The sequence below is a fragment of the Mercenaria mercenaria genome, chromosome 6 (genome assembly GCF_021730395.1).
Source record: "Mercenaria mercenaria strain notata chromosome 6, MADL_Memer_1, whole genome shotgun sequence".
NCBI classification, from domain to species: Eukaryota; Metazoa; Mollusca; class Bivalvia; order Venerida; family Veneridae; genus Mercenaria; species Mercenaria mercenaria.
The window spans coordinates 74074863-74099039 of NC_069366.1; the positions used below are offsets into that span (position 1 = coordinate 74074863).

Sequence of the window (24177 nt, forward strand, 5' to 3'; positions counted from 1 at the left end):
TATAGATAGGATTGTTCATTGAAACGGTCTTAAGTGCAAACCTATTCCATCCTATCTTTGGTCCTAGGTCCTAGGGCTTAGGACTAACTTGAGGCTTTCAATGAAACGCAGACCAGATTATTAATATCTTTATAAATGACTTTTTTTAAATCTTGCACACTATATCAATCTACTTTATACAGCTATGCAGCTGACAATGTGCTTTTTGGTGCTTATTGCGCTCATTGCCATTACTCATTTTTTTTGGAAGCCGTTTTTTTCGGAGTAGGTATTTGTACATGCGTATACAATAGTTTAGATTGTAGATAGTTTAGATTCCAGGTGGTATTCATCATTTGGGAAACACTGATTGTATAGTTACAGACTGCGTACCGCTAACCTGTTTTAAAATCATTTCAAATTTGAAGGGGAAAATCATTTGCCTTTTATGTAATAATTATTAATATCGACTAACAAGATCTTTTGGATCGTTGGAGATTGCTCCTAATGTATAGTTCTCGTTCCATGTGTAACGTATGGGAGTTATAGGGGTTCTTTTTCTAGTTATCCGTTACACTTCACATCCAGTGTTAAATTCCATTACTAGCCTTGTTCCTACTGTTCCAGAGCATGCAGATCGTTCTGTTGGGTTTTGGAATCTGATGAAGATTTGACTGTCAGATATACAATGGTGTCATTGAGAAAACGATCTGTTTTACTTTTCATTGAATAGGAATGTCGTTTTTGTAGGAAAGAAAGATTCAATTGCAAAGAACGGAGCCTTGCGGAACGGCAGATAGGATAGGTAGGGTATCAGAAGTGTAGCTATCTACTACATCTATTTGATTGCGGTTCGTTAAGAAGGGTATAAAACACCGTGATACCAGAGGATGGACCTCCGGTTGTTTATGTTTTTTTTTTCCAGTGAACTAGATGTAGTTCATTACTATTAAGCTTGTCAAATGGTTAACTAATATCCGTAACGAAAAGATAGACTTAGGAGGCTGATTAGCAATCGTGAAACATCGAGTATTTCCGTATCCTCCGTAAAATGGCCGTGGTGATCAGATTGGCTGGGAAGTTGAATTTTAATAAATTGCCATGCAGGAACTGGGGTAGCAGGACGTAAAATATCTCGTAATATTTTAAACCAAAATGTTTTCCATGAGTTTGGAAGCTCAGCTGATTGGAATGACGAATGTGCGTTTCTAATCTAAGGGATCAATACCTGTTCCTAAAAAAGATAAGATGAAAGTGAGGACAGGAGATATCTCGTTTTCTTGCTCTTTAAATATTTTAGATGATATTTCATTTATTGGTGAACTGCCTTCAACAGATACTGAAATAAAAAAGAGGGAACGTCACAGGTCGCCCGACATGTCAGACATGAAATGCATGGCTTGATTGAGTTGTTCATGGACGATTACGGTCTAAGACATTTTACATGTTGATATTGGACAAAGTATTAATATGTTGTTTTCTTTTGTGCGGGAAAGCAACTACTTTACATAATTGTTTTAGACTGAGCGTTTGAGATTTGGAAAATACTATTTCGAATTGCTTTTTTTGACAGTGTAAGTGAGGAACTGCTATACACCATTTTTAGGTGTTACGTTTAACACATGGGTATTTTTGTTATGACAGATTACTGTACTTAAAACTCTTGTGTGACAATGGGGTTGATGTTCTGGGATTTCATAGTTCTTTGTACAGTTTGTCACGCTTACGCATTGGCCTAGGATTTTGCAATATCCTAATGATGTGGTTGTGGTACAAAAACGTTTTGTTTTAAAATGTTCCCAGCAACGGTTACCTCCCCTACCGGTCTGATACCACTGTATAATATATTGCAGAGTCGGTCTGACTTTGAAAACAAGGAAAGAACAATTCCTCAACGTTTTGATATAACGTCAAACAGTTGATCATATAAAAACAAAACCTCAGATGCAGTATTTTTTATTTATTGAGAAGTTGGTCAAAAGATCTAACTGTACAAATTGATTTATACATGTATAATTCTCGTGTGTAATACATTAAGTAAATCTTTTTCTAACAATGCAAATAAATTTCTTTTTTTTTTAATGGCAGCCTTTTTTCAAATGCCTCTTTAATACATAAGATGCAGTGGACAACAATGTTTCTTCTACAGGCTGTAATTTGTGAACTACGAATTAAGACTTGCTCCAACTTATAAAATGTTGCTACCAAAGTTACTACTTGATTCCTCAGCTCCCTTAAAAAAGTTTTCTTAAACATCTTCTTAATTCTAAAATAACCAGTTATACGTTATACATCATTTTACAAGTTTCACACTTTTTGAACTTTGAACAAAATCTAATCATATTGATTTCATTAAGGGAAATTTCGCCAAGGGAAATTTTGTTTATATGCTATCTAATATCTTATGAAGATGCTATAAAAATTAGCCCGTATTTAGAGTCATGAGGGTATTTTTTTAAAACAGCTACAAATTGCGATGGGTTTATAGAAATTAAAAATGGATGATTTATAAATTCAAAGCTAATCTAATGATTTTTTTTAAATATAAACGAATCCCATTTTACAACCAAAAGATTTCTTAAAATTGATATTTCTGTCTTGTATTTATATAACAATAGCGATTTTTTTCTCTCACAAAATAAGTACTCGTAAACAACGTATTAGGAAGCGGTCGCTTCTGGTTTGTATTTTATTATCGTCAAACATGGCAGAATAGAATCATTATCATAGAATTCGTCAAATATGACAGAAATACATTTTGGCCAAATATATGGCAGAATAAATCCATTTTTCGTCAAATATCGCAAACGTAATATATTTTGGTCAAATATATGGCAAAATAAATCCATTTTTCGTCAAATATCTCAAAACGCAATACAATTTCCGTCAAATATACGGCAGAACACATCCATTTTTCGTCAAATATCGCAGACTAAATACATTTTTCATCAAATATGGTAGAATAAACACATTTCCTCAAGAAGACATTAGTCTTTTACAGACAGATTATCGCAAAATGTACATACAATATATATGCAAACACAATAAAATTCTCTACATAAATAACAAATATCAGGATCGAGTTGAATAAAGCTGTATCCACTGGTAAAGCTCCATACTGTAATTTTATAAATCGCCAAGTCTTATCATAACATCACCAGATTATGTAAAAGCAACGTCTAGTCTGTATTTTTGATCAATACATGTGGCTCAACTTTAAAAACAAAAACGTTCACAAGAAACCTTTACCACTAGACACAGTTTTGAACAATTCTGTCCAAGAATAGCAACTTTTAACATATTGCATATCAAAATTTAATGACAAAGAAGATTATCAAAAACATAAGCACTAATTCGGATTTCAAGGTCTTGTAACAGCCTGTTGACAGTCACGTTTAAAGTATGGTTGCAAAATCAGACATGTGATCGGAAGAACAAATGTTTGATTATGAACGTACATGTAGATTGAGGTACAGACTGAGAGATTTTCCTGCAAGAACAGCAAGAACGTCATAATATTAGCAAAATTATGTAAACGACAGCACATTTTATGTAATTATACTGTGCTTACAAAAGTTGTTCAATGTTCAGAAAACAGACAGTTTTACGAAAGACAAGAATATTTACAATATGGCTGGCTATAAGTGACTTTTGCAGCAATGGCAATTTTCGTCACTGTATCTGATGTTCACTTAGTGCAAACTAATGAAATAATGTTTTGTATTATTTCACAAAGATTTCAGCCATGTGGTGAACCGATATCGTAATCCTAACACCGGACGATACAAGCATTATGATGTTTTCTTTATGTTTTGAAAAAGTAACAGTTGTATGAATTTTTTCTAATCTTAGGAAGCTGGAGCTCTCATTGCAGTGTTTAATGACTCCAATGTGGATGAAGATATTGCCAATAGCTGAAGTCTGTGTCAAATGGATTAGCAATCACAGAGATTAAATGTAATATAATTCGTAAAGGTGAGCTAAACTAAAAATCTAGCACATTTGATTGAAATACATAGGTGAAAAATACATTTCTATTCAAAAATGAGTGCACACTTTCAAGCGAAAACACAACATCGTATCAAGTCGTTACTTTAAGAAACAGGATTTATCTCAAAAAGAGCGGACTATAACACTGTTCCAATTTCTTAAAGTAACGACTTCACACGGTGGATAACCTTAAATACGTTTGTAAGTCAACAGCTGTTACATGGCATTGCGTCTATTAAAAAATAATGATTTACAATTTGCAACATTCAATATTATTCACAATTTTACACCTATAACGAGGCGCAGAGACTAAACAAGAGAAACTTTTATAAATACCCGAAACGCTGATGAAGACATAAAATACACGATAAGAAACATATAGAAAATGTGACTGGCGCACGATGGACGATAATTTAGCAATTGCATATAGTACCCATTTGCTGAACTCAACTTTTTAGATGAGAAATACGCGACTGAAAGGGGCTAGTATATTTCTCCAATGGGTATCATGGTTCTCGTAGAATACCTAGAGGTAGGGTATATAACATGTACAATGGCATTTTCTTTCTGTTCTTGTTCCCGTCGTTGTGACAGACCTTAAGGGCCCCTCCCAGCATTATTACAGGTAGGGGCATGCACCTGGCACACTTTCTGTAAGGCAGGTGAATGGCTCCCTCAGATGAAAGACGAGGTTTCGAAAACACAGCGGCATCGGGCGTGATCCGAAGCCAACGACTGACACAATTCAGCCTCGAAGGCCCCCGTGTTTAACTTCATACATGTAGTCACTTTGGCATGCGTAAGAAAATTACTTCAAAAGTTTGTATTTGACGCTCATTAAGGTAGTGGTCGTGTACGATAACAGCAATTTGTGGCCAAAAAAGCATACTATGATACGAAAATTGCCGAGGAAATATAAAATAGCTTGTTACTGATCACCGATAATCCTAGAAATAGGACTACAAGAAAAATAATATTACTGTGATATCTTATTAAAAAGGCCAGGAAGTCATTTAGGGGACTGTCTTCAAGGCAGATATCATGCACTGAAAAACACAAACAAACGCAAACAAAATCCAAAAGACAAACACATTTGAGATAAATATGGTACACAAATCACATTAGTTGTCTCTGTTACATTATATAGAAAATTGCACTTAATACTACATACAATAAGAGATATCGGAGGACAACAACGCTCGGCTATCTAAATGCGTTGTCACTGAAGAAAAGATAAAATAATGAGAACATTGGCATAAACAACTAGAAAAGGGGCAAAACCTTTGAGTCTTAGAACTTCCCACTTTTATGATGTTTAATGAAATAACATACAGTATCAAAAAGAATTGCTAAGTTGAGAAAGGGAAATAACTGTGTGAAAAAGCAAAACAGAGTTATTGGATCATGTCCGATCCCCACAGTGAACATGTGTATAAAGTTTCAATTCATTCCCGTTAGTGGATACTTAGATACTAGCTTACATACAAAACCAAACAAAAATGCTCAGACGAAAAAGGTACATAATGGAACCTGTACAGTGTGAGTCAGATTATCACAATGTACATGTATGTTAAGTTTCAATACTGAGATACTAGTACCAGATTACATACAAAACTTAACTAAATCGGAACGCTGGGGACGCATTTGTGAATGCAACAGCTCTACCTATTCTTCGAATATTCGACTAAAATATCCATTTTGCATCCGACGAAACAATGCAGATCTGCTTTTTGTATTTTACAGTCAGACACAAAGGAAGGTCCAATCTCTTGACGATTTTGTCGTCTGAAGCGGAAGCGGTGAAACAATAACTCTGTATAAGAGTGTCCAGCTACCCTAGATGAAGCCTCTGATGTAAGTGCAATTCCGGAAACTGATAAAGTCTGGAAGCTTAGAAGCACCACCTAGAGTAACTAAATATTGGAACTATTTTATATTAGAATGGCTTTCTTTTGTCGGAATCATAGCAGTCCCTACAACATCAAAAAGAAATTATGTACCACTGTAAGTAATAACAATAATAGCATAATATATGCTGGATTGTTAAAAATTCTGTTTCCATGGTTACTTATGTTGCTACACATGTCATATGGCGTAGAATCCTCTGTGTAGTGCCAGCTGCCGCATCTCGGAAAGTTGCCGGGAACCGGTCGCATTTCATGGATTTCGCCTACTTGGAGAACAATGGACATACCGAGGGCAAAATGGAAGTCCACGTGGCAATGAAACAGCCAAAACCCTGAAAATATACAGATATACTCAGTTTTTTCCCTTATCCGATCACCTGGAGGATAATGGTAGATGTCAGTACTATTAATAATGACGTAATAATTTTCTACAGTCTGTTTATGTGGGGTTATAAGATGAAGAACATCACTAACGTTCCCCGCACACACCCATGTTCACCCCCACTCTTGCACGCAACAGTTTAAGCGGAACTCGAGTATTAATGTTCATCAAAATTGAATGCACCCTATAGTCTCGAAGGAAGCCGTTCAAAATAAAAAAGAATATATATCATGTATGCTAGTTAGAAAATCTGAAGTCTACCTGGATTTTTCGCTTTGAATCGGATTATTGTATATCCGCCATCAGGGACCATAACTGTGTCCTTCTTGATTGGATTTCTTAAATTTCTCTTGAGAACCCCTCGTCTGTCAAGTTCTTCAATAGCTGACCGAGAAATGGTCGTATTTAGCTACAAAAGTAAACAAAACAACGATGTTAATTACAGAATCGCGTTGGCGTTCCTCAACCTACGCGTTTAGTATCACTTCTGTCTAAAACATGTTGGCAAGTTAAAGTCATTTGCTGAAAGGCAACATCCTCTAAAGCAGTCAAAATTTTATTTGCACATATAGCTATTAGCATGCAACTTGTTTCTATATATGTATATATTGCGCAGTTCGCCCAAACTGTATTTTATTTGCAGACGTTTCTGCCATAAAACTGGTTTGACAACCATGAAAAATACAGGTTAATACTTTTTGGCTTTACGAGCTAGTTATATTTGATTGTTGCTTTTAGTGTTTTGCCCCATGTTTACATATTCACTCTTGATTTATACATACAAAACATGTAAAAGAAATAAAGATATTAAAGTGTCACTGGTATAAAAACGTGTAAAAGATTGTTGCAGAAATCTGTTAAGTTTGTACACGATCACTGGACAGCTAAAAAGCCTGTAAATAAACGCGTCCATAGTTAGGGAAAAAATCGTCATTTAACAAAAGCATGCACCACACACTGAGCAATATAAACAGAAGTAAAATAGGCTTAAAATATGAGCAAAATAAATATTTTATTCATTATTTAATAAGCGTCTCTGGTGCTTCGTTCCCTTCGAAACGCGCAACAATAATTTGTAAAACTTCCTATGCCAGTACTTTTATACCGAAGGCAACCTTTAATGAAACACATTATGGGTGAACTGCATTTATATACCACAATTTGAAACATTGCATTTTCAATGCGTGTTGTAACAATGACATTTGAACACGTAAAAGTTTGCAGTGCTTTTAAAACTTTGAGCTTTTATCATCTTAATCATGACCTTTACCTTTTCCATTCCCAGGACATAGAAGGCGTGGCCATGCAGATGCATGGGGTGGTTCCCAAGACCATGGATACCGTTTGAAATAAGGACAAGTTCCACAACAGCATTGAGGTCGACTTTCACCCGATGGACACATTCACAAAAATCGTTATGGCAAGTGACAGGTGCCGAGGTTTCGTTACAAAATATCCGCTGAAATACAGTGTTTAAAACTATTTAAATACAGTGTTTAAAACTATTTAACAACATAATATTCAGCATATATTTTTTATGTATTCAAAGATTCACTGATACAAAGTTTAAGACATATTTCTCCATCTACTCATGGCATATGTCCAACAATACAATACTTCAACATACCCGTATGAATTATTTGTACTTTTAAAAATATTTGATAGTACTGAGTGTAATATTCTCCATATTGCCTCATCTACTATATTTTTAATCATCTTCTTTACACATTTCTTAACAAACATGTTTGTATCCATCTACTATTGACAGTAATTTTCGAGTCCACCTTATTTCGTGACTTGACAGACATCAACAGTACTGGCGTTCTGAACTTGATTTTCGAAGGTCCATAGTGTATAATATGTTAGTACTACAGCCAGTTCTTCCTTTTACAAACTGACTGACAATTTCTCCCATACATGACACATCAGACTTGAATATTGTCCAGGTAAATTATAATATGTATATATACCTCGTCCAAATCTCTGTATTGCGTTAATACAGGTGACATTGGCATCTTAAAGGTTATATCATTCATCTGTAAGGCAAACAGATGGTTGCCATGGGAACCCTTGTGCATCTGGTACATTTCTGCCAAGGGGTAGTGATCAGAGTCCAAGAAATGATAGTTCTCTACTTCGTTATATCCCAGATTCATGTAAAACCTCTGCACATTGTGGGCGGTGTATACATCGTCTGGTGCGACCTCTGACGTCATGTCGGCAACGGTGACTATATCGTCATGAAACGTCATCGGGTTCCCGCTCTGCAATTTGCAACAATTTCTAACATTACCTAAATATAACATTCCGACCTTTTATTAATACATTTTGGCAAATATTTGGTCTCGAAATACAGTTCTACCATTGATTGAATTTCTCTGCATTTTGAGGGGTCAGCTCAAGTTCTTCCTGTATATAAGCACATATATACAAAACACATTCCGAACAATATATATAATAACATAACTCTGTCTGAATGGTGGTGTGTTGTACATAAACAAATCATATGCCATGAAAAACCGAAATTCCATACACTTATTAAGTGCAGAATTTACATTTAATGTTTCGATAAAATTGCTGCTTTTCAGATGACGACTGTCCATGTTATTAACTATCACTTATTGGGCATAAAAAGGGGTTGCTTATGGTTACGTACATTTTACATTTTCAACTTCTAATAGGTTATATATCATTTATTGACCTTCAAATTAATGAAGTTGTTTCTTTCACTTCGCTGCACTCCGTAATTTCATTATGTCAATAAAATGGTAAAACTTTAAATTCATCAAGACAGTTAACAACCTCACTCCTAACTTACTCTATCGTTTGTTATAAGAAACGTTTTGTAGCTTACCCTGCCTTTGCGATCGCCGTCTGAATATGTATTTCCGGTTGTTGGGTTCATCTCCATGGCACCTTCGTATCTAATGATAGCTGTTTGTGACGTTTTCTTGATTTCACAATCCCCGAGGCCAATTACATGCATCCAATAGTTTTCAACATACTGATTAGCTGTTAAGACGACGTCATATCTAAATAAAAATTAAGAAAAATGCTTAACCTTCTATCTTTTTATACTTTAATGTCACGTACAACACGAGACCACGCATTCAACAACGAAATACGGCACATGCCACTTTGCAGGGCATCCCCTTTTACCTGACAATCTCCATATACACAAGTGAAATATTTTTGTATTTTAAAACTTAAATGCGTTTGTATAAAAATGTATTTTTCAATAACCGATGTATTGGCTAGAAAAACATTGCAACGTAAAGCTTAGAAAGTTTACAAAACATTTTGAAATAGTGACGTAGATACGGAACACAAGACACACTGGCCAAAGCTTTATTGGATCATGGTTAGTGTGTAATGATAATTACGGGTTTCATTTACTTTTTAATAAATTAAATAATTTAAAAACCTTTCTCCTGCAAAGATTGTTATACTTTCGACTTCTGAGGGCTTGATATCGTTGCCGTCGCTCGCTATGACAGTCAGAGTATGCTTCTCTACAGACACCTTTAGTGGACAGTTTAAAAGCCCGTTGCTGATAAACCGAAATCTGTACCGCCGCCCTCGCTCAACTCTGAAAATATACAGAATAAACCAGTTTGAATCCCCAGTTGATCGAGTTGTCCGGGCAACCGACTGTTTCAAGTTGATACTCGTATTTTCTGATTGTTATTTGTCCTTATCGTGCCGTTCTGTGCTGTGTTAGCAGTGATATGTTGTGTATTTTAATGTTGTATTGTGTTGTGTTGCGGTCTTCTGTACTTCGCTATGCTTTACTATGCTATGCCGTATTGTGCCGTGCAGTGTTGTGTTATGCTATGGTCTACTGTGCTTTGATGTACTATGCTTGCCTTTTTTGCTGTGTTGTGTTATGCATTATTGTGCTATGTTGTGCTGTGCTTCGGTGAGCTGTTCTACACTGAACTGTGCCGTGTTTTGACATATTATGAGGTATGTTGTGTTTATGTTTGTGGTTCCGTATTTCTTGGGGTTAAACTTAAACCTTTTTATTATCTATTTAAAGTAAACAAACAGTTATCTGTTTTAGTAACTCAATACTAAATAATGTTACGTTTAACAAATAGATAAAATATCTAAATATTAGGATATAGTAGCATGTGTAACATTACTTTGTTAGACTGTTCGGTTGATTTCTTTAACACTACTGTTCTGTCAAACACTTGCTTTTTATTCAAGATTGGAAATTACTATTCCTAGCAACCTAATTTTCCAAAATCATTTTTACCGAAAAACGCTGTGAGGAACAAACGCCTTCTTTGTGTGTGTAGTTGAATTTGTCATGTTATGATCGTTCATTGGCGCCATCGTGGTAGATCCCATATTATTATGATTTGCATGTGTAGCTTGAGTTGCTTCCCCTGTTGATACCGTGGATTCTGGCATTCCTTTCATCGTGTCGTTATGGTCCATAGCGTTGGTTTTATTCATATCCGCCATTTCATCCGTTGTAGCGTTATGATCCGTAGTGTGGGTTTTATTCATGTCATCATTCATGTCACCCATGCCACCCGACCCGCTCATTGAATGTCCGCCATGATCCATAGAATCCTTTGAACCGTGTCCGAATGTTGTACCCTTTCCTGAAAATACAATTAAGGTATCATTTACAATGATGTAACATACACAAAAATCAATAATTCTGACCCTTACTATCGCCTTGGTCAATAGTATTTTTCTGATGCATATCATTGTCTATTGTACAGCCAAGAAGTGAGTAACGATAATTGTAGAATATTGACCCGTAAATACACAAATTTTGTATCTTAATTCATAGTACATGCTCTTTTCTTAACATATTTGGATGGTCAATTAACCAGTCAATCACACTAGGGTTACTTACAGATCTAACAGCTGTTATTTTTAGTGGTGACTTTGTTATGTTAAGATTGCTACTAAGTGACAAAAATTAACAGAAGTTAAGTGCAATTTCAATTTCAGGATAATTGTTTGTCAAATAAAATGCACCAATATTAACTTACTTACTGTTATGTAAAAAAGGAAATGACCTTTACAGCAGACAACGTTGCTAAATTATATACGTCACGAGCTATCAACATGTAATTCTTTTTGTTGTCAACTATTTTATGTTCTTGTTGCATGTTACACATTCTATACATTTACCTTGCTATATTTCTAAAATGGACTATTCTATCGTTCAATTTGGGCAGTGCCATTTATTATTCGAAGGGGCTCTCATAGAAAATTTATTGACCGAATAGCGAACAGTGCAGACCATGATCAGCTTACACGGATGTGCAGATCTTGAAAAGACAAAAATCACTGGCCGACAGCAGGCTAAAGGTTAATACTATTCTTTTGTATTCCTGTCTTGGAATGCTTTTTATTTAATTTATATTTTACTGGATCTTAAAAATGGATGTTGAGCAATATTCCAATTTGCACCTTTTTGTTCTAGATAAGATATAATACCATCAGAAAACTACATTTTATTGATAAATAACGAAACACACAACAATAATATAAAAAGTTAACGAAAAAACAAACAGGGGTTAAACAAGAATAACACATACACCCAACGTTTGGCCTGTAATATCCTTTGAAGTAACATGTAATAATGTAACATTTATGAGAAATATATTGGCATCAATGCAAGGTGTAACATCGACTAAAAGCATTGATGTGGCAATTTCATTATACGTACATGGAAGAGGCAATCCAATCAATGTATCGCTACGGCTATTTGTATTCAACAATGCAACTGAATACACATGGTTTAATGTAGTCGTTGTCACTAATCGCTCATGAGTTTGAGTCTAATAAACTCCCATTGAAGGGGAGCGGTGGCCTAGTGGATAAGGTGTCGGCTGCTCAATCCATGGATCGTGGGTTCGAGCCTTCTCATATGGCACCAGTACTGATTTTACCAGGAAGCTGGATTCGAGAGTGGTTCCAATAAGCTTGAAGCTTTTATCACAACCGAGCTAAACAAAAAAAGTATAAACTTAACTCCCGGGCGATATCTGGAATATTTACGCTTATAAGTTTGATTTACCATTTATGAGAATGGAAGACGGTTGGTTGTCACTCATTCCGTGGTGATGTAAGGCAAATTTAGCAGAGGAGTACTGATCAAGCCAATCCTGTACGAACACTGTATGTTCTGGAAGGTCTTCGTCGTAAAGACTCTTCACGGAAGTTACCGAAGTATCCCGAACAACTAGTGCTCCAAATATTCCGTCACCTCGCTGTAACCCTGCATGGGCATGCCAATAATGGGTACCTGAGTTCTGCGCCTGGAACCTGAAAATAACGAATTGCAAATTACTTTTTTATTACAGGAATTCAATGTAAGGTTATATTAGTAAAGTATGTGACTTCCCGTGTTGATTATTCATCTTTGCTTTTTAAAAACTTTTCCAAAACTCCCCTACCCATTTATCTACCCCTTACCCATTTTTGTATGTTTAACGTAGTCATGGAAACCAAAAAGCTGCAATTTTCACAAAATATTAAATTGATACTAACTCTCTCATTTCAAAGCGGTTTTAAACATTCCTTTAATCACTGAAATGATCGAAGAAGACCCTACCAGGCAGACTATACGTTAGAACAACATTGTTTTCCCTTTAAGCTACGGACCTTAAATAAATTTGCTGTTAAACTCAATTGTTTCTTTTGCACACAACCCAAGGAGACAGGTTTGTTTTATATTCATCATGACTTACGGCACTGTTTCAAAACATGATTTGTACAGTTATATTGGTTTTTGTTGGGCTTTAAGGGCGTTTTCCCATTTATAACTTGAAAGTGAATTAATGTTTTATATAGTCATATCCCAAACGAAAATGTTAGTATCAGTGTATGATCGGCTTTATCATATTGACTTACTGACACAACCCCAGAGGGGAGGGAGAATTTCACACCTTTCTTGGGTTTATCTCGTAAAATCACATATTAAACGAGACATATTACCTATTGGAATGTTATCCTCGTAACATTTCCTTACTAAGACTAATATTGGTTTGTACTAATGCAAAAATGTTTAATTACTGATAACTTGATTTATTGCTTGGTTAAAACCATGTACTTAACGCAACATTTCTTCTTGCGTAACTTAGCGATATCGAGAAGACATTGAAGTGGCTTCCATTTTTTGATATTTATGTAATATTACAAATATAAGAAATAACTAGTCACCAATATACTATAATTTTCACAAATTGTATTTTAATAGAACATCTCATAATAATAATAAACAACATTTTGTTGGGTAAAACGTTGCATCGATATACTATTACAGGTCATATGTCTATTTTTTCTAACTTTTAGTGGTGGGATCGATATCTTCATAGTCTGAGCACTAGTTCAGACACGAACGGATATGTGGGTAAAACCACCGACCTTCCGTTAGCCAGCTCATGAATGATTTATACACCTCGAGCGGGGTTTTAAACTTATAGCAGTTTGAAGTGAGTGACCTTAATAACTTGGACACAGAGGCCCTTCAATTATTTCCTTTAATTGGAACACTTGTACATCAAATACATATGGTTAAGCAAATCCACAATAAAATTTTATCTTAAATGATATTATGTTAATGAAGCATTTAACTTTTGTTTGTGTGACTTTTATTCTTACACCATTATCATTAGACACACGTGATTTATAGCATCAATAACACAGGCTGTCCAGAAGGAAATGTTTAAGCGGTTTTTCAAACTTTTACGGTAAAAATTAAAATGTCTCAAAATAACTTTTTGCTGAAAGTGGTCTTTTGTATATATATATATGTACTTCCTGACACGTGGATTTGTGCAGAGTATCACTGGAAAGTGTTTGTGATGATCTGAGACTCTTTTTGAAACATGAACAACTATTCCATATGTTATTATTATTATTATAATTATTATTAATATTATTATTATTATCATTATTATTATTACTGTTATTACTATCATTATCACTATTTAAAACTATTTTACTTCGCCTGCCGGCGGCAAGTGATTCTCTCTGACCAAGATCAGTCTGCACTGTTTGCTATTCAGTCAGTAATTTTTCAGTGATAATATATGGTACTGCCCAAATTGACTGATGGACCAGCGCATTTTAGAAATTTAGCAGGGTAAAGGTTGAACATCTTAATTAATATATTTTGAGTTTACCATTATTGTTACTGTTATTTTATTATAATTAGCGCACCTTTTATTAAATCAGGCATTCACCTGTCCCATGATTAAATACATCTATTAATGCAATTATATGAATTGAACGCTTGAACGGATATTCACTTATTTTACACAATTCAAATTATTTTCTGGAAGCTAAACATCGGTTCATAAATTATAAATATATACGTTTTCAGGGGATGTACATACATTAAACCGCCGATGAATCACTTACATAAAGGATAATTCAAGCTTTAATGTGGCGTATAAAACACAAAATTTCAAACCCTTAAAAACTTTTTTTTTTTAATTTAGAACATATATAAACCAAACCATTATTGATTATGGCCAAAGATTTTTAAATCTATAAACTGAACATGGGGTTATAACTACACAAAGTTATAGGTCATCATGGGAATAAAATAACTTTAATAAGTTTTATGGTTAGTGGGGTCGGAAGGGTTAGGGTGGGGGTGAGTTGAACCCTCTGCCACTGCACATTAAAGTACGCATATATCAACATTTTGTAACACGATTCTCTCAAGATGGGAATACTTACAAAATGACGTAAAACATTTTATGTCCAGGGTGTCGCCCCTAGCTGGTTGCCTTGGTTACAAATTGATAAGGGGTAAAATATTTTATTATAGGTTCTATTCCATTTCGTGACCTTTATGTTTTTGTATTTATAAGGATTGTAATAGTTTTGTGTAATCTGTTAAGAGAAACCGGAGCTATCACTTTTTAAAAGTCTAACTTCTAGGATGCACACTTTAAACAAAACACTTGTTAGCATTACAGATAAAAGCATTCGAACAAACGAGTACATTGTTGGCGTTGTCGTGTGTCGACCCTGCAAACGCGACGGCGAAATTATCAATTATCAATATCAAAATTATCGCATGTCGTTTGATAATGTCGCCGTCGCGTTTGCAGGGTCGACACACGACAACGCGAAGTGACATCGCGACATTACGAAGTCACATAGCGACAATGCGATATGACGCTCGACAACGCGAAGTGACATCGCGATATATCGTGCTTTTGAAAGGCGACATTTCAAAGTGGATATCACGACACTGTCGTTTGGGATTGTCGCCGTCGTTTGCGATTGTCGGGTGTCACTTCGTAATGTCACTTCGCGTTGTCGTGTGTCGACCCCACAAACGCGACGGTGACATTATAAATGTCCCCAACAGGATTCCGTAGTTTAGAGACCAGTCTTAGCACTCTAAAATCGGACTGATTGCTTCTGAGATCAATCTTGAAACTGCATGGCTGACAATTTCAGAGACTGGTCTCCGAATTGGTTTAGCCGGGAAGCGGAATGGGAAGTATTAACGTATAGCCTGAACTAAAATAAGTATATAAAGAAATGAGCCGTGCCATGGGAAAACCAACATAGTGGGTGTGCGACCAGCATGGATCCAGACCAGCCTGCGCATCCGCGCAGTCTGGTCAGGCTCCATGCTGTTCGCTTTTAAAGCCTATTGGAATTGGAGAAACCGTTAGCGAACAGCATGGATCCTGACCAGACTGCGCGGATGCGCAGGCTGGTCTGGATCCATGCTGGTCGCACACCCACTATGTTGGTTTTCCCATGGCACGGCTCAAATGTAATTTTACCTGCTTGGAAATGTGTAGAAACCAGGAACAGGAATTTTATAATTAATGAATTGTTCAACATAACAAAACCCCGTTTAATTTCTTTTGAAATTAATGTCAAAGAAAGGTTACAAAATGTATATTATTTCTCTCACAAACACAGTTTTTGGGGGCAGTAAATAATCACTGGCATTTAAAACCAACAGTTGGAAGGTTTGATTTATATTCTGCTTAGTCATAACCTATTCAACACTTTCACTTCACCTTAAATCTACTCGGTTGTTCAAATGTTTGTTGTTTTTTATTCACATATAGTTTGTCATAAAATGTATAATAATGAAAGAATCTTATTGTTAAACATGTTGAATGGTGTATTTGAAAGTCGTTTCAAAAACATCTCAGACGCATTTTTTTGTTCAGTATTTAAGATGCCAGTTGCCGTTTCGGATCAAGTTCTATGTTATCATAGTGCTATTGACGTTACCAAGACAGGAACCGACCTCGAACACAGATACATAATTGTTTCTGCGCGGAGGTTGCACATATATATGAATCATGAATCGATACTTAAAAATATAAAAAATTTAACCACTTTAAGATACTTTAAAAATGTGCTAATGTTTTAATGGCTTGTTTCTAATAGTTTATGATAATATTTTACGTCTCAAAGGATGACAATTCAATGAATTATCGACATATAAGAATGAAATGTATCTGGCGTTTTCACAGTGAAAATATCAAATATATTGTTCACTGGTAAGAAACTATAAAATGGGTGAATTGATAAAAAACATGCAATAAGAAGAAAACTCGTTTGTTTTACATGTACGATAAATATATATATTTCACTCACGAACACCATATCTTATATTTGAGTCGTGGCTATGCCACTCGTGAAAATATTGCATCTGGTGAAATATATTTCAATCTTACTCTGAAACAAAGATATTCTCTATTTATCATAGTAGGCCAAATGCATGTCGAGTTGCAAAGCTTGTAATGTATTCAAATGAAGCTGTATTAACAAGGCAGTCTGAAAGACAGCTAAATCCCACACCACTGCTATGGATAGTGAAAGGGTAAACCTTTGACCTTTAGCTGTGACCTTGACCTTGAACTGACATGGCTGACTCATGAATTCTGCATAACATCTTGATGAGGTGATCATTTGACCCAAGTTTCATCAAAATCCTTCAAGAGGAGATACAGAGCTCAAACCTTTGACCTTGAGTTGTGATCTTGACCTTAAGTTGACACGGCTGACTCATGAGTTCTTGATGAGGTGATCATTTGACCCAAGTTTGATAAAAATCCTTCGAGGGGTTTAGGAGATACAGAGCGGACACAAAATGGAAGGCTCAAACCTTTGACCCTAAGCTGTGACCTTGACCTTGAGCCGGCTGATTCATAAATTCTGCACATCGTCTTGATGAGGTGATCATTTGACCAAAGTTTTATAAAATTCCTTCAAGGGGTTTAGGAGATATAGAGCGGACACGAAATGGAAGGCTAAAACCTTTGACCTTGACTTGTGACCTTGACCTTGAGCCCGCATGGCTGACTAATGAGTTCTGCACATCGCCTTGCTGAGGTGATCATTTGACCCATGTTTCATATGAATCCTTCAAGGGAATTAGGAGATACAGAGCAGACACAAAATGGAAGGCTCAAACCTTTGACCTTGATTTGTGACCTTGACCTTGAGCCGGCATGGCTGACTCATAGGTTCTGCACATCGTCTTGATGAGGTGATTATTTGACCCAAGTTTGATGAAAATCCTTTAAGGGGTTAAGGAGATATAGAGCGGACACAAAAGGGAAGGCTAAAACCTTTCACCCTAAGTTGTGACCTTGACCTTGAGCCGGCATGGCTGACTCATGGGTTCTGCACATCGTCCTGATGAGGTAATCATTTGACCCAAGTTTTATAATATTCCTTCAAGGGGTTTAGGAGATATAGAGCGGACACAAAATGGAAGGCTCAAACCTTTCACCCTAAGTTGTGACCTTGACCTTGAACCGGCATGGCTGACTCATGGGTTCTGCACATCGTCTTGATGAGGTGATCATTTGACCCAAGTTTTTTAAAATTCCTTCAAGGGGTTTAGGAGATATAGAGCGGACACAAAATGGAAGGCTCAAACATTTGACCTTGAGTTGTGACCTTGACCTTGAGCCGACAAGACTGACTCATGCGTTCTGCACATCTTTTTGATTGATGAGGTGATCATTTGACCCAAGTTTCATGAAAATCCTTCAAGGGGTTTATGAGATATGGAGCGGACACGAGTGTTACGGACAGAAGGAAGGACGGAAGGATGGATGGAAGGACGGACGGAGACCATTCCTATAACCCCCCACCACTTGTGGCGGGGTATTAATTATAAATAGGTACGTTACTACTCACTTGTACTGGAAAACAGAATGTGCTGGTATAGGACATTGTGTAACCATCGCAACACCATCCATATGAGGCGAGTTTTCCTGCAGTATACCGTGCCAGTGTATGGCCGTCCCCTCGAAATCATTCAACTGATTGTATACATTGACAACAAGCGTATCACCCTTGCAAACCTGTAATGCAAAAAATAATCAAGAAATAATACACGTGTTCTTACTGAGTTCGATGTATAATAATAAATCTATTAGTATTGAATTGACTCCATGTTTACACAACACCAGAAATAATAACATTGAACTGACCCATGATAACACAATTACAGATAGATTAAGGTTGAATGTACTTCATGACAACCCAATACCTGAGAATAACATAATCATAATGTACTGAATATACGTATAACGACAATTTTTTGTGTTATAACATCTACAGAATCCCGAAGGATTTCGGAAGGACGAAGGTAACAACGCATCCAGTAGGATTCTGAAGATGTTATAACACGAAGACAAAATGCATTAACGCTTTTCTAGCATATTTAAAAATAAATATATATTGTCCATCAATGTCTTAAAAGTCCATGGATTGCGCGGAAGTATCAGTGTAGGGATAATACACGTTTTTTGTGTGTATTAACGTCTGCAGAAGCCCGCGGGATTGTTTAGTTTAAACATATTTATTGCATGAATTTCACAAATAACAATATTACAGTAACCATTTTGCATGCAAAGAATATTGACGAAAGCACATTGTACTTATAAGGTCAATCTTCTATTATAAGATATACACCAAAAACATTGCTTAAATTTACAAAACAGAATAATATTTCTTGTGCAATACATCCAATTTTAGAAGAAAATATACGATAAGAGATGTTTCTTAAAATCGTAGACACTTAACATATAAGGCTGTATTGCTATAAATCCCAAGAACAAAACAAAATATTGACAGCCTGTTCGTACATATTTTAGAAGTCACAAATAAGTTAAGTGCTAGTAAGAAAATCGTAGTCACTTAACATCATACAAGGCTCTTTTATTCCTATAGTTACCAAGAAAAAGACGAAATATTATCAGCCTGTTCAGTCATATTTCAGAAGTCACAAATAAGTTAAGTGCTAGTAAGAGAAGTAAAGAATTTCAAATCGTGATAGTTATAAGAAAAAATATGTAGAAAAAGAAAGGAATAAATCAATAAATGAAAATAAGTGAAAAATAATGAAAATAGAAATAATCCACCTGCAGATGAACAAGTTAAAACGTAGAAGGATGTCAGGTGTTATCAAGATATTACAGCACATGTCACAATGAAAGTCAATGTTAATTATTAGTGAACCTTCCAATGTCAAGAATATACTTCTGGACAGCTGCAAATAGTTCTTTGTTATCTTCATCAGATAAAGAGTCGTCACCAAAGAGCAGGGTAGTTTCACAAATATTTCTAGTGATAGGGACAAGACTCGCCAGAAGTGAGGTGCGACAGTTGTCATAAGCTCTACATACAAATAAGAAGTGGTGACTGTTTTCTACTTCACCGCACTGACAGAGAGGGGATTCAACAATATTACGTAGAAACAAGTGATAATTCAAGCTACTGCACTTCATCCGAAGTCTCGCGTGAAGGACCTGGGCTCTTCTATTGCCAGTGTAATAGAATTTTGGAGTTTTGTTAACGTTATTTTTCAAAAGATTCTTGAAGCTAGTCAAAGTTGGCGCATTTCGGATTTCAGTGGACAAATTGTTCCAATCACGTATAGTAGCAGGTAAGAATGAGTTGAAGTACTGTGAAGTGCGCGAGTATACCGGTCTTATAAAATCAGGATTGCGAAGATTGTATTGGGTTGAAGCTCCTGCTGACGGAGGAATTAACTGTTGTAGATACTCCGGGGTCAGTCCTTTTTTCATTTTATAAGATAAAATCAATCTGTGGTCTCTTCTTCTGTTTTCATAGGATTTCCAATGGGTTTTGCGTTGGAGATTTTCTAGGGATACTGGTCTAGTTGCTCCTGTCACAATTCGCGCACATTCATTCTGAATTTTGTCTAACTGATCCTTTTCAAAAGCTGTACAGTTATTCCAGATAACGTCGGCATACTCTAAAATAGGCGAACAAAAGAAGTATACATGTATATCGTTTCAAGGGATTTCCTGTCGAGAGTCATTTTCAATTTACGCATAATGTGCACTCGTGTCCAGGCTTTTTCAGTGATGTAGTTGACATGTTCATGCCAAGAACAGTCATTAGTAAGTATGAGTCCAAGATGTTTATGATGTGACACTTCCGGAATCACTTGGCCATACATAGTCAGAGCAGGATGAAGCAACTGTGTTGTTTTTCTGGATATAAGAAGTGATTCTGACTTTGAAGGATTGAAATCTACAAGCCATTGATCAGCCCATGACATGATTTTAAGAATGTCCGATTGCAGAAGCTCCGCCGCTGGGACCGGAAAGTCAACAATGATGTAAAGACTAGTGTCATCTGCAAAAAGGCGGATATGACTACCAAGATCAAGGACGATATCATTTATAAATATTAAGAACAAAAGGGGACCCAATATTGATCCCTGGGGAACACCGGCAGCAATATATGCCCAGGATGAAGAAATACCAGGAAGTACAACACGTTGACGCCGTCCAGACAGATAGTTGGTGAACCATTTTAAAAGATTCCCTGATACACCGGCATTTTGGAGTTTTATTAAGAGGCCCTGATGCCACACCCTGTCAAAGGCTTTGCTGATATCGAAAAAGACCGCCCTAACTTCAAGTCCGTCGTCAAGGGCTTTGCAGAAAGTATCATAGAGAAAGGCAAGCTGGTTAACTGTTGAGTCCCCTGGCCTGAAACCAGACTGATAAGGAGAAATAAAGTGCGTATCGAGTAGATGGTTGTAAGTGTGTTTAAACACAATTCTTTCAAAAACCTTTTCAATACAACAAAGAAGCGAGATAGGGCGGTAATTATTAACAAGCGCTGGATCACCTTTCTTGAAGACAGCACATACATGAGCTTCCTTCCAAGAATCTGGAACTACACATTGCTGAAGAGAATGGTTAAAGAGAGAACAAAGTGGAAATGAAAGTTCGTGAGACCCTTCACGGAGAATACGATAGCCTACACCGTCAGGACCGGTCGCTTTTGCAATCGGAAGATTTCTATGAACGTCTTCAACTTCTTTAGGTTGGATAGCAATAGATGATAGTTGAACATCTTCAGACAGAACATTAGGCGCTGGAACAGTTTTGCCATGCATGATCATTCAGTTGAGTCTGTCCCACAAAGAAATTGTTCAGAAGCTCAGCTTTCTCGAGGGAGCCAAATGTTAAAGTGTTTGAATCAGAATTTATAAGAGGAGGCAGTGACTTCTGGGAGTCTTTTGAAATGAAAGCTTTCAGTGTAGTCCACCAGTCTTTTGGAGATAGCAATCTTGAGTTAAGTTTTTCTGACATGTGTTCATAGTATTCTCTTTTCGCTCTTCTGATAAGTGTCACTGTATCATTACGAATTCTTCGAAAGGTCAGCCAATGAGCCTCGGTGTTGTGGCTTTTGGCATTTCTGTATGCCCGCTTGCGCCTCCGAATACTTCTACGAACTGTATTTGTCATCCATGGAACATCGTCAGGACGTATCATTACAGTTTTGTTTGGGATAGACGTTTTACTTATCTGGAGAATTTTCTCAGTGACATTGGATACATGGGTGTTTATGTCATCTTGATAGCATGAGTCCCAGTCTACAGTTCGAAACTTTTGTCTGAGGGCATTAAAATCGGCTTGTTCGTACATCGGGATTGTCACAAACATATCCAAAGGGGTTCTGCAGGCGTTAATACACAAAACAAACGTGTATTGTCGCTATTCTTGCATAAAAAAACATTACACGACGACTAAATGCATTGTTTTCATATGTGATGACTTGACGATTCCGGTACATTTTTTATTTACCATTCTTGTTGTTCTTGGAAACGGTAAACATGTTTTAAATATCCATAACCGGGGCACACATAACAACAACACTACTAAAAGCGTGATTTGAAGGTTTTTGAGCATCTTATTTTTATTTTTAGTTATTACAAACGTTACATTACACATAATTTTGCATATAACTAAAAAATTTGATAGACAGGAACACATTTATTTTAAGAACAACAACTTTACATTCGAATTATTTTGAGTACGAACAAACAGAGTACGGATGAGTACGAAGCTAGTGACTAGCTTTCGAGGTTTATTATATGAATTCTGCGAACAATCAGGTAAAAACAAACCGACTGATACTAACAAAAATCATTAATATAATACCTAAAAACGGGCAATAGCACAACTTACACGCGATACTTACTTATTCACAGTTATTTACAATAACTGAACAGACGCTTTGTAAAGGGAGTAAACTCTAAGAGAAGCTAGTGCGTACATTGATGGGGGCAGTACGTTTGGGGTTGGAAACTGATACAGCTAAACATACTATGGATTACATTGTATCTATAATGCTACAAGAAGAGGTTATTATGGAAGAAACAAGATGCAGATGCCAAGTATCAGTCTGCGCAGAAATACATACATACGTCCCTGGCAAAGCATTTCAAAAATAAAAATCATGTATTAACAGCTTGTGAATTGCCTTGTTTGCACACGATTTTTCTCCCGTTTATACATGGGCGGATCCAGTGAAAAAAGTAGTTTTTATGCAAGAATTTCGTTTAACCACGCTGACGTCAATTCCTTTTGAACTATCCTTTATGGAGCCGTAATACGTTAACGCTTTACCACGGAACGCGCGTATGTAAAAAAGTGTGTTAACAACGCGTGAATCTCCCTGTTAACATACGTTTACTCTCCTGTTAAACACTCCCCTGAAAATAACAAAAACACCAGTTTCATGCTACAAGTTCGATTACTAGGTCATACGTGTTTACACGTTTTCAAACCAAAATTTCTCTACTTGCAAAATGACCCTTTAGTCTATTTCTACTTTTTAATTATGTTTTGTTTTAGCTTGAGCTCACGTTTTTCTTATACAAGACACACTAAAATATGGAACGCTGAGTAAAGGTTACAAAACGCCATCTTTTATGTTTACAAACATTTTGTTTACGAAAACGAACTGTAGAATGGACTTCATGATTACACTTTACCAGAAATAATAATATTTAGCGTTGAATGGACTCCATGATTACTCTATACCAGAAAGAATAACGTAGTGTGCGGGTATCAAAATGAGTTGAAAACGTGCATGCGAACTGTCTACGTACACAGAATGATACGAATTTGGTATATATTTGTTTTAAAGGCATGTCTTCCTTGGTCATGTGAACCAAAACTCTACACAGAAATGATTATTGTCCCAGGAAATGCATTTTGAACAAAACTATAACGCACACTACTCGGATACAGGAAGTAGTAACAAAAGGTCAAGGCAATCATTGCATGTACAGGTCATCTATCATGTATTGTGAATGTTTTTATATAAGCATCAGCTTCAGTAATAACTTTTTACGTTTTTGAGTACAGATATATTTAGCATTTTGGCTTCTCGTAGTTTCAAACGTAATTTTGTAGTCACTGGTTAACACTCTGTCTAAGTTTGGTACTCAGTACCTAAGCTCAGCTGAATTTCGGTACTCTGTACCACAACTCGGTAGAATTTCGGTACCCAGTACCAAAATGTTTTGTACCACTTTGTGACGTGACACTGCTGTTGTGAAGGTTTATCAAATTGCCATGTGTACATTAATTTCAGCACTATGTTTTC

General features: G+C 36.2%; 1 protein-coding gene across 1 annotated transcript in view; it reads right to left on the reverse strand.

Annotated features, from left to right (window-relative positions):
• Positions 1-1919: 1919 nt before the first annotated feature.
• LOC123550406 (uncharacterized) overlaps positions 1920-24177 on the reverse strand; it is a 28276-nt gene continuing 6018 nt past the window's right edge. The window contains exons 3-11 of the mRNA XM_053546330.1: positions 18433-18599; positions 12308-12555; positions 10520-10874; positions 9683-9847; positions 9113-9290; positions 8229-8522; positions 7529-7717; positions 6520-6667; positions 1920-6208 (exon numbers count right to left, since the gene is read on the reverse strand). Coding sequence (XP_053402305.1) covers positions 5943-6208; positions 6520-6667; positions 7529-7717; positions 8229-8522; positions 9113-9290; positions 9683-9847; positions 10520-10874; positions 12308-12555; positions 18433-18599 — 2010 coding nt within the window. The 3' untranslated portion in view covers positions 1920-5942. The remainder of the gene's footprint in view (positions 6209-6519; positions 6668-7528; positions 7718-8228; positions 8523-9112; positions 9291-9682; positions 9848-10519; positions 10875-12307; positions 12556-18432; positions 18600-24177) is intronic.